The 11,216-nt window shown below is 57.4% G+C and overlaps 1 protein-coding gene across 1 annotated transcript; it reads left to right on the top strand.

Annotated features, from left to right (window-relative positions):
- The first annotated feature begins 1,849 nt into the window (after positions 1-1,849).
- ABHD17A (abhydrolase domain containing 17A, depalmitoylase) lies at positions 1,850-10,651 on the top strand. The gene is made up of 5 exons (XM_028519982.2): positions 1,850-2,016; positions 5,569-6,102; positions 7,323-7,517; positions 9,910-10,089; positions 10,177-10,651. Exons 2-5 carry the CDS (start codon positions 5,771-5,773, stop codon positions 10,400-10,402), a joined length of 933 nt encoding a protein of 310 aa, XP_028375783.1. The 5' UTR covers positions 1,850-2,016; positions 5,569-5,770; the 3' UTR covers positions 10,403-10,651.
- The last annotated feature ends 565 nt before the right edge of the window (positions 10,652-11,216 follow it).

Genomic DNA, 11,216 nt, shown 5'->3' with positions numbered 1-11,216 from the left:
TTAATCAATTCGTTTAACTGTAATAAGTACCACGTGGAGTTAATGGTTCTATATTGGAGAGCTGGGGACTGGAATTCATGGTTCCCTGTGGGAGTGCTTTTACGACCATTGATTCCTGTGGCCAAGTTAATTTCCAAACAGATTGTGTGTCTCAAGTCAACCAGAGAGTGAGGGATGGCCTGAGGTCTGTGCTTGGTGGCACTCAAAAGGCTCAGTGAGCCTCCTCCCACCCTCACAGAAACCATCCTCTAGGTTGGGAATTATTTTTATTCCATTTGGTACGCATCCTTCAATTCATCAGACAGCCTGAGTGACAGCTGGGAACATGGTGGATGAAAGCCTGGGTCCCTGCCCTGGGAAGCGGATGAAATATGGGGAAGACAGATGATAAACAAGGAAACAGCTCAATAAAGTGATGTAAGAAATAGTGTGATGGGATGAGGGTATGTGTAGTAGGGACTTGGGCTGGGGGCAGTGGCCAGGGAGGGCTCTCTGAAGAGGTGACATATGACAGCATGCCTGACGATGAGGAACCAGTCATGTGGCCATTTGGCAACAGGGCACTCCAGGCAGGAGGTGCAGCTTATGCAAAAGTCTTGAGGTTGGAATGAACCTGGCAAGGCCAATGTGCTGACTGAGCCCAGGTCAGAGGGCCAGAGCTGGGGACCAGAGGAAAACAGCCCTGGGCAGTGTCTACTCCTGAGCCTGAGTCCTCTCCAGGCAGCTGATTGGAAGAATGGGGCCCTGGAGGAGGAGGTCTGGCTCGGAAGCCCAGAGCCTCAGGCTTATCTCTGTAAATATAGTTAAAGATTAGAGTCCTTGGGAAGCAGTGGGGATGAGAGTAGGTTGGGGACTGCTGGCTGGGAATGGGGCATTTTGAGCTGGGAAAGGGATGCAAGCAGGGGGCAAGACATAAAGGCAGGTGGCCTGCAAGGGTGAGACTGCCCAACTAATTCACAGTCTTGCCTCAAGCTGGGCCCTATTGGCCTCTGCAGTCTTCCTGACTCTGTCACTGTTATCTCCTAAGATGGCTTGGCCACCTGTCATCTTTAGCCATACTCCCTATTTTGTTCCCAGCCCTTATCCTCTCCTTGTAGGGTGAGCAGAGCTGGGGAGGACTGGGGTAAGGAGTACGAGGCACTTGCCTTAGGTACAAAATTTAAGGAACACCAAAAAATTGAGCTACCAGAATTCATAGTATTTTCATGCAATACTTAAAAAGATGAAATGTGCCCTGGCTGGCGTAGCTCAGTGGATGGAGCGCGGGCTGGGAACCAAAGTGTTCCAGGTTCGATTCCCAGCCAGGGTACATGCCTGGGTTGCAGGCCATAACCCCCAGCAACCGCACATTGATGTTTCTCTCTCTCTCTCTCTCCCCCTTCCCTAAGAATAAATAAATTAAAAAATCTTTTAAAAATTTTAAAAAAATCCTTTCCTTTAAAAAAAAAAGATGAAATGTGCAAAAGAACCCAGGAGGAACAAAATTCATGACTTTTTGGAAAATATTTATTTTTAGAGTGAGGGAAGGAAGGGACAAAGACCTGGTGAGAAACCTATGTGAGAGAGATTGGTTGCGTCTCCCATGAGTCCCTTCCCAGCGTGTGTCCAAACTGGGAATTGAACCCGCGTCGCAGGACGACACCCAAACAGCAGAGCCACATCGATCATGGCCAAAATATCGTGATTTTAAATAAAGGCATTATCAGACCCTGTATTTCCGCAACCGTGCTTCATTCGCTTCCCCTTAGTCCCGGCCCTAGAGTGAGTAAAAGAAGGAATGAATGATGAGGGGACTAGACTCCTGAAAACCAAAGCAGACCTTCTAGCCTCAGCACGGACTCGCGTCACTTCCGGGGCGGTGCCGGGAGCGAGGCTGATTTCCGCCCGCGGGGGAGCGGCGGCGGCGGCAGCGGTGCAGAGGGCCAGGCAGTGGCGCCGAGGGACGGGCGGACGCACGGGCTGACGGCCGGGAACCATGGAGTGCGGCCCCAGAACTGGGGTGCGCGGGCCGCAGCGGTGAGTGCCGAACAGGAGCGGGCGCGACGGCTTGGGGCGGCCTCGGTGCCGCGTCTGGCCGTTTGGGGAGCCGGGCCGTCCGCGAGGCCGGGGCAGCCCGGTCGGACGACCCGGACACCCCACATTCCTGCGGCGACCACGGCTCTGGCCGGAGGGACCCCGGACCAGTGGCGAAGACCGCGGGCCAGTGTCCCCAATTCCGGCCTACTCCTGTCCCCACTCCAGCCTTCCAACGTGGGGTGGGCGCTCACTCTCCTGTGACGCGGCCCCCACCTCTCCCCCCCCCCCCCCCCCCATTCAGTCGTCCGACGTGGTGGGTTGAACGCCCACTCTCTTGGGTTGTGGCCCGCTCCTTCCGGGAGTACGCGGTGCGAGGCGCGGACTCTGCCCCTGCCCCGGAACCGGCCCCCCAGCCCAACACTCGGGCCCGCCGCCGCTGCAGCCCAAAGCCAAGCCCTGATTCTTAAACATCTCCCAGACGCCTCAGCCTCTTTGCTGGCTGCCCGGCCTCCGCTCCAGTTCAAGGAACACCCACAGCCCCTAACCCCGGCCCAGTACTCCTCCGGGGCTCCCTGTTTTCCCCAGGATAAAGTCCAGTCTCTGCAGCGGGGCTCACGGGCGGGGCCCCGGGCCTCCGGGATCTCTCTGCCCGCCTCTTCTTCCAGTGTCGCCGCTAACCAGGACCCGCAGTTCCTGGAACGCGCTGTCACCTCTGGGGTTTTGCTCATGCTCTTCCCTCTGCCTCATCCCTGTCACCTGGCCAGTTTCTCTGTGCCTTTCAGACTGCACCTTCTTCCAGGCAGCCTTCCCACCCTGACTGGCTGGGTGAGGTGCCGTCAGAGTCGTTTGTATGTAGGTCGTCCTAGGGTATTGCAATTGCCTTGGTTCCTTCTTGGTCTTCTTAACACCTCCAGCCCACATGGGGCCTGGCAGCAGGGTGCCCAGTATGTGCATGTGGTTGGAATCACTGGGGCTTTCGGTGCCAGGGGTGTGTGCCCAGTGAGCGAGGCACCTGGATGTGTACTGCCCAGTCTGAGGCCTCGCTCCTGGGGCACACTCAGTGACACCCATAAATGACGTGCAGGAGGTCCTAGCTGCATGTGGCCTGAGAAGAGACTGTCCCCCTTCCTTGTCAAACCTCAAGGACTCTCGCTTCCCGGTTTCCCCTTTTCCCCTTGTCATTTGCCCATTAGTTCAGCCATTGTTTATTGAGCAAACACAGACAGTGGTCCTGCCTTCGTGGGGTTTTGCTTTGGTTTGAACCTGGAACCATGAAAGCACGGTGGGTGCCGAGGTGGGGGGACCTGACCAGGTTTGGAAGGCCTCCCTGATGGCCCTGCAATGAGATGTGAATGGTGGAAAGGACATGGGCAAGGACCATCCAATGAAATTGGGGAGGGGGTCCCTAGGAGGGGACCTGCTTGGGCTCTTGCTTATCTGTGGAGAATGAGAGGGAGTGGGGTACCAGATGAGTGAGGCTGGAGAGGTTACCCCAGCTGACTGCTGACCTGGCAGGCTCTGGTGAGGGATTTGATCTCTATCCTGGAAATAGTGGGAGGTCCTGGGGCATCCTAAAAGGGAGGCGGCATGATCAGCTTTGTGTTGTGAAAAGATCTCTCAGCTGCTGGGGATTGTGGGGAGGAATGGCTTGGAGTCAGGGTGGGGGGCAAGGAAGGAGATGGCTGACAGCTAGGTGATGACAGGGGAGGGGACCAGGTGGCAGTTAAAGAGAGGGAGGAAGAGCCAGCAGGGAGGAGTCAAGGACCACATCCAGGTTTTTGGCTTGGTCAGTGAGGCTTGGCAACTTTGGTGTGCCCCTTCATCCTCAGAGTTTTCCCCTGGCTCTCAGCCAGGTCTTCCTCTCAAAAGCAGCTTTCACAGTGCCACCCAGACTTCCGACACTTCAGTTTCCCCTCACACCTGCGGACTATCACCTCTTGGGGTCTGGACCTCTTGGAGAATATGTTGGTTGACATTTGGGGACAGATAAGTCCTTTTGGGGGATAAGTCCTGGGGCGTTAAACAACATCCCTGGCCTTTACCCTCTCAATGCTAGGGGCTCTCTTCCCCAGTTTTCATAAACAAAAATGTCTGTAGACGAGGGCAGCTGTCCATGGTGAGGGCAAACTCTTCTGCCTCAGAGAACCAGTACGGTAGACCTTGTCCCCTGAAAAATTCTTGCACACAAAGTGTGCATCCTGCCTGAGGGTTCAGGGCCTCCTGGAAGCTGTCTTGTCTCCCCACGTGGGCATTTGCAGCTCTCCCACTCCTGTGTGTGCCCCGAGTCCAGGCGATGGCTGGATGTGGCTCTCTCCAGCCCTGACTCTCAGGTCACAGATCTGGAGAGAGCAGGTGTGTTCTGGGCCTGACACTGCTCTGACCTACTCTGAATCCGCCCAGTGGTTTTCAAATGCTGTGGCCTCAAAACTGAATGCGCCAGGGTGCCGTGCTGGGAAAGCTGAGTGGCATGTGTCTCCCTCCCTGGAGCTAGTCTGTAGGGAAAGTGGAGTAAGTGGTCAGGTTTCCTCAAACCTCTGTTTTTACCTAGTCTCTGCTCGCAGCTCTGTATGTGATTGTATTTGCTTTAGCAATGTAGTTGTAATCGATTAAATACAGTGTTTCACAACCTGCTGCCAAAAGGAAGAATGTTTGAGCTTCTACTCTGAGCCACATCCCCTGCCCACCACTAAACCCCTCATCTCATTTACTACCCCTATGAGGTGAGTGCTGTCTTTGTTGATGGGTGGGGAAACTGAGGCCCTGGGAGGGGAAGCCTCTTGCCTGAGGTCCCAGACCCTGAAGTTGGCAGAGCTGGAGGAGGAGCCCTAGCTCCCGTCACCCCTATGCTCTCAACAGCCTGTTCCCTGGGTCTGGCACCCAGCACAGGGGAGAGCCATTGTTCAGCTCTTAGCCTGAGATGTATCCTGCTTTTGTTCCCAGAGCCTTTGTTTGTTGTCTTTCCTCTGCCTTAGCTCCTCTGTCTCTGGACATCACAGTCCTGCCGCATGTCCTGAGGCGGGTCCAGTGCGTGCTCTTCGGTCCCTCTGGTCCTTGGCTGCTCTGTATCACCTGAGGGTGGTAGTTCGATCCTTGAAGGATATCACAGAGATGGGCAGGGGGCAGAGCCTGGGCCAGCTTTTTGGACAGAGACATGGGGTGGGGTGGGAGGGGGGTGGCGACAGGGTTTCCCTGGCCCCAGTGCAGGGGGTGGAGAGCTCAAGTGGGCTAGGGGTTTGCTTGCCCAGCAGAAACATCAGGCTGTGGCCCAGCTGACAGATGGGCTTAAGTGGCAAGAGTTGTTGACTGCAAACTGAGGAAGGGTGGTAGCAGGTGGGGACAGATCAGCTTTGGGTCCCACTGAGGTCACTTGGGAGTTACATGGTCCCCTTAGAGGGCAAGCTGGGCTTGCAGTTCTGTGGGGTGGAGGACAAGCAGTCTGAGCAGGAGAAAGTAGACTGGGCTTTGAGGAAGACCAAGAGCCTCAGGCCATGTAGATTGGTTCCCGTCTCTGGTGCTGCCCTGGGGGATCTCACATATCTCTGTTCTTTGCAGGGCCTCCCTGTGCACAACCTGGAGATGTGAGGCTGCAAGGCTCCCGAGGGCTCGGCTTGGACCGCAATGGGGCTGGGCTGCTGCCTCCTAACAGGGCTGTTGTCTGGGGCAGTGGCTGGGGGTTGCCCCTCCCCGCCCATATCTCGGAGCACCCCAACCCTCCCCTGCTAAGTGAGGCCTGCCCCGGGGCCTGGTGCCCACCATGAACGGCCTGTCCGTGACTGAGCTGTGCTGCCTCTTCTGCTGCCCACCCTGCCCTGGTCGCATTGCCGCCAAGCTCGCCTTCCTGCCTCCAGAGCCCACCTACTCGCTGGTGCCCGAACCTGAACCCAGGCCTGGTGGGGTCGGGACCACCTCCTTGGGGACCCTGCGGACCTCCACAGGCACCCCTGGGCGCTGGAAGCTCCACCTGATGGAGCGCTCTGATTTCCAGTATGGCCAGCGCGAGCTGGACACCATTGAGGTCTTCCTGACCAAGAGCAGCCGGGGCAATCGCATTGCCTGCATGTATGTGCGCTGCGTGCCTGGAGCCAGGTTAGCTTCAAAGACTTGACTTGGACAGACCCAGAGCCTGGAAGAATGGAGGGGGATAGGATCTGGGGAATATCTTGTGCTCATCCTGCGGGTCCCTGGAGTGCCAGAGTGGGGCAAAAGCCCAATGGGTGCCTGGGGATTCTTCTCACCAAGTGCTGGCTGACCAGAGCCTCCAAGGATGGGCTTCACTTTGCCGACGGCCTCTGCCCAGTTACCTGGGGCCTTTAGTGCCAGGTGTCCTACCATGTGCAGCTCTGAGGGTACCTTAGCACCCCATCTTGCAGATGAGGACCCTGAGGCTTGGGGAAGTGGCTTCAAGTGGCTGTGTCACAGCACCTGCTTGACAAGGAGCAGAGTCTCTTAGGGGCTTGATGCTCAGTGAAGTCTGGGTACCTGAGGCCAGCTGGTGGCTCATGCTCAGTCTGGCTCCCCATTAACAGGGCTCCTTAGGACCTGCAAGCACAGCTCTTCCCTGAGCCTGAGGGATGGGGCAGAAGCCGACCTTCAGGTGCTTCTGCCTCAGACCAGGCAGATTTTGATTCCAGGTCTAAGTCCAAAGGGCGAGCTCTATTCCTCTGGGCCAGTCTGGTGTGATGGGAGTGGGAAGCTGGGACCCAGTACTGCTGGAGGAAGGGAATTCCAGGAGTCCATCAGCTGGAGATACCGGGTTGCCTGCTGTTGGCAGGACCTGGGCAGGCTCTGCTAGCAGCAACTTGGCAGGGTTACCATGGGACATAAGGGCTGAAATGAGTGCCAAGGTCATTTTCTGCAGGAGAGGGAGACCCACACCACTGTGCACAGGGGTTGGTTTTATTTGCTTGTGAAGCAGGAGCAGGGGCCAGCTGTCTGGAGCAGAGGGGATAGCCCTGCCGACGGAGGAGCTGTCTCATTCTCCAGGAATGCCTTAAGCAGCGGTCCCATGTGCCTGACATCCTCTGGGGCTGTTGGAGTCTCTCCAAAAGGAATGGACTCAAGGAGAGGCAGCTGGGCTCCCCCTGTGCTCAGAATGTGATCAATGGTCCCAGTGCCCCTTTCACAGAGGGGAAGCCTAAGGCTTCGCTGGCTGTCCCCTGCCTGAGATCACATAGATAGGAGGAGCTGGGCTACTTTGTGGTACAGGCAACCTATCCCCCTTGTCAGCACTCCTGTCCCCTCCTGGGTTGGGGTGTGATAGCCCCCTCCCCCCTTGCCCTCTGACCTGTCTCCCCCCACATCCTTAGGTACACAGTCCTCTTCTCACATGGCAACGCGGTGGACCTGGGCCAGATGAGCAGTTTCTACATTGGCCTGGGCACACGCATCAACTGTAACATCTTCTCCTATGACTACTCGGGCTATGGCGTCAGCTCGGGCAGGCCCTCAGAGAAGAACCTCTACGCTGACATTGATGCTGCCTGGCAGGCCCTGCGCACCCGGTGAGCTGTGTGCTGGGGACTTGGTCAACTTGGATTGTCCCCTCAAAGGGACCAGACCCTCTGAAACAGGGAGGGTTGGAAGGCACCCACCAGGGACTTGGGCCAGCCTCCCTGGAGAGGGAGGAGCCTGGGCCAAGTCCCAGTGGGTGGCCCTGCTGGAGAGGAAGCCCTCAGCAGCCTCAGTGGTCCAGAAGGTGAGGCCTGACCCATGTCCCCTCAGCATGCCAATAGGCATGCTTGGTGTGCAGGCAGGTATGTGGTGGGTGGTCCTCAGACCTCCCTGGGCAGGGGTGGGTACAGACTGGGGCTGCTCCAGGGGAGTGGAGGTTCCCCCAGGAGGGAGTAGGAGGCAGAGGACTTGGGCCCAGGAAGTAGAATGTGAGGGCTGTGTGAATGAACTGTGGGAGCCCGTAGGTTGAGGGAGCACATGGGGTACAGGGCGGGGCGGGGCTATACCTCATTGAGATTCTGGGGATAGGCCTATGAGGCACTTGTGGCTTCATCCTGGGGGCAGTGGGCAGGGGGGCTGCTCTAGGCCTAGAGGGTTCTTTTGGGCCCTTTGGTGCCCAGCACAGCCCTGGTGGCCAGTGGGAGGCCAGTGAGCAGAAGACATACCCACATGCTTGAAGGACCTTCACCATCCTGGTTGTCTAGGTATTGGGCAGGCCTCTCTCTCCTTAGTACTCACTAAAGCACATTCACTCAGTTTCTGAGCCAGCATTTGCAGCATGCCACCCTGTGTGCAGCACTGCTCCAGGAGGAGGCCAACCCTGGCCCTCCTAGAGGTGGCACCCAGCCCACTGCTGGGGGATGCCCCACCTCAGCCCTGCCTGCTTACCTGCCAGACCCTCTCCTTCAGGGCTCAGTCAGTCTGCCTTGGGGAGATGGGGCCCATGATGTACCATGCTGTCCCTGGGAGCAGGGGCACCAGGGACTTGTCTTGGATGGTATGGTATATGTACATGCCTGCCCTTGGCAGCCTCAGCCCTTCCTGCTGTCCCTGCTCATGCTGGAGCTTGCTGGCAGAATCACGCCCTGCTGTGGGATGAAGGCTCTGAGCTCTGTCCATCGTGCATCTGTCCCGTCACCAGCATTGATTTCCAGAGTCCTGGTCCCTCAGCTCCAACAGCTTAGAGGCAGTGAGAGGCTCAGGCCTAAGCACTGTCTGGGCTGAGGAGGTCCTGGGGGAGAAGTGCTGCTCCATCTGGTGCTTGTCGAGTTAATTCAGGTGTAGATGTCCAGGGGCTGCTGAGGATCCCTACTTGGAGCTGAGTGATAGGGTTGGGCTGGTGCTCAGCACATTGGGTGGGTGGCCATGGCAACATGGGAGCAGGCTAGGGAGGAGTAGTCAGGGTGATAGGCATGTGGCCAGGTGGCATCCCTGAGGCCTGGTGTAGGCAAGGGTTAACACGGAGTGCTTCAAGGACAGGGACAGGTGGGAATACCTCTGTAGACAGGGAGGTGGAGTCTGGTTTCCCAGGTGTGTTCCCCAGGTGACATACAGAACTGTCCTGGCCCCTATCCACCAGGAAGGGGGTGTGCCTTTGGGGTTGAGGTCAGATATGTTGGAGGAGAGCCTTGGAGGCCATCTGCATGGGGAGGGTGGCAAATGGGTTCCCATGCAGTCAGGAGCAGGCCCTGTAGGTGGTCTGGAGCTGGATCAGCTGGGCTGTGGGGGGACCCTATAGGCATGTGGAGAGGTGGCAGGGCAAGGGAAGAGGCTGGGGCTGAGGAGAGAAGCAGCCCAGGTCTTGGCCACTGTGTAGAGAAAGTGCCAGGAGAAGGAGTTAGCACCCACCCACCTCCCCACAGCAGTGAATAGTCTCCTCACCATGGTGTATTAAGCATCTAGTTGGGCATGGGAGACATCAAGGGTTGAAATATGGGAACAGCTGCCTCAATTCTCTACAGTAAAGGGATGAGGGCTACGAAGAAAGACAGTGCCCCTCGCCTTCAAAACCAACAGCAGGGATAAGAAAAATCCAAAGCAGAATCTGGGTGTGGTCCTGGTTAAGTGTGTAGGGTTGGGGATTGACAGGGTGACCAGGAAGGGCAGGAGAGGCCCCGGGGCTACAATGTCCCCAGCAGGCTTTGTGGGAGGACCCTCACCAGGTGCACTCCTCTTGAATGATCTGTTGGAGAAACTCAGCCAGGTGACCTGGGGCTGCAGTGGGGTGGGGGAGGGCTGAGGGGGAGCAGCTGTCTACACACCTGCCCAGGGCCTTACCTCCCTACTAAAAGGACCACCTGTGTTGGGAGGCAGGGGAGGGTCCCAAGGACCAGCCTAATTGCCTAGAGGCTGTCCTAACAGAATGGGGAACTTAACTGCTTGAGGAGGGCGGTCTGTGGGAGGCACATGTTGTGGTTGCTGCTGACTCTGCTTTGCCGCCAGGTATGGCATCAGTCCGGACAGCATCGTCCTCTACGGGCAGAGCATCGGCACAGTGCCCACTGTGGACCTCGCCTCGCGCTACGAGTGTGCTGCGGTGGTGCTGCACTCCCCGCTCACCTCTGGCATGCGCGTCGCCTTCCCAGACACCAGGAAGACCTACTGCTTCGATGCGTTCCCCAAGTGAGAGCTGGGAGGCCCTGGGGGTGGGGCGGGGGCGGGGCCCTCGGCAGGGCAGGGAGTGGAGGCCTGACGCCCCCCACCCTGCAGTATCGAGAAGGTATCCAAGATCACATCACCGGTGCTTATCATCCACGGCACGGAAGACGAAGTGATCGACTTCTCGCACGGGCTGGCACTCTATGAGCGCTGCCCCAAGGCTGTGGAGCCGCTGTGGGTGGAGGGCGCCGGGCACAACGACATTGAGCTTTACAGCCAGTACCTGGAGCGCCTGCGTCGGTTCATCTCCCAGGAGCTGCCCAACCAGCGCGCCTAGTGGAGCTGCTGCACCCCGAGCCAAGCCGGGACAGACCTCAGCAATAAGACAGCACCAGCCCTGGCCTCGGGGGCTGCATGTGAACCCCCCGGGTGCCCCAGGCCGCTGAGGCAGCTGGTGGGCAATCTGGTAGGAACTGCCCTGGCCCAGGGGCTGTGGACTATGTAAAAGTTACAGAGCAACGCCCTCCTTTCCTTTGGGAAGCAAAACAAAGGAAAACGTGAAAACAAATTAAAGGTTTAAATTTTAGGGCTCTTACTGCTTTCATGGCTCTTGTGTGCTCTCTCTAGAGCTCTGTGTATTCCCAGAGGGTGTTAGTTTTGCTTCCTCAGGAAAGGGAGCTGAAGGGTGCCTCAGGAAAGTTTAGCACAAATGCAGATAGCACTGTCACTTTCCCTTGTGGAAGGGGATAGGGTCCCAATCAGTAACCTTGTGGTTATTGGTTGCCTGGGTGTGGTGGTGGTGGGGTTGGCAGCATTCGAACCCAGGACCCTCTCTGCCTAGATTTGGTGCACCTTCTGGGAGAATGATGTGCTCTCTTCCTTTTAAAGACAACCCTGGGGGACAAGTGGCCGCACTGGGTCTGTGCTTGTCCTGCTCTGAGGCACCCTTCAGCTCCCGTGATGGATAAGGACATGATGCAATCACTCTCATGGTAGATAAGAACACTTGAAATCACAAGGCTGCTTTTCCTGTCCCGCCTGTCCTGGGGGATGAGCTGCCCGGAGGGCCAACACAGCTTTCCAAGGTCTTGAGTCGGGCTAAGTCACTTCCTTTGCAAATGGGGAGGCTGAAGCTCCGGGGTAGGGCAGTG

The sequence above is a fragment of the Phyllostomus discolor genome, chromosome 8 (assembly GCF_004126475.2).
Source record: "Phyllostomus discolor isolate MPI-MPIP mPhyDis1 chromosome 8, mPhyDis1.pri.v3, whole genome shotgun sequence".
NCBI classification, from domain to species: domain Eukaryota; kingdom Metazoa; phylum Chordata; class Mammalia; order Chiroptera; family Phyllostomidae; genus Phyllostomus; species Phyllostomus discolor.
This window is presented reverse-complemented; position numbering and strand designations above follow the sequence as displayed.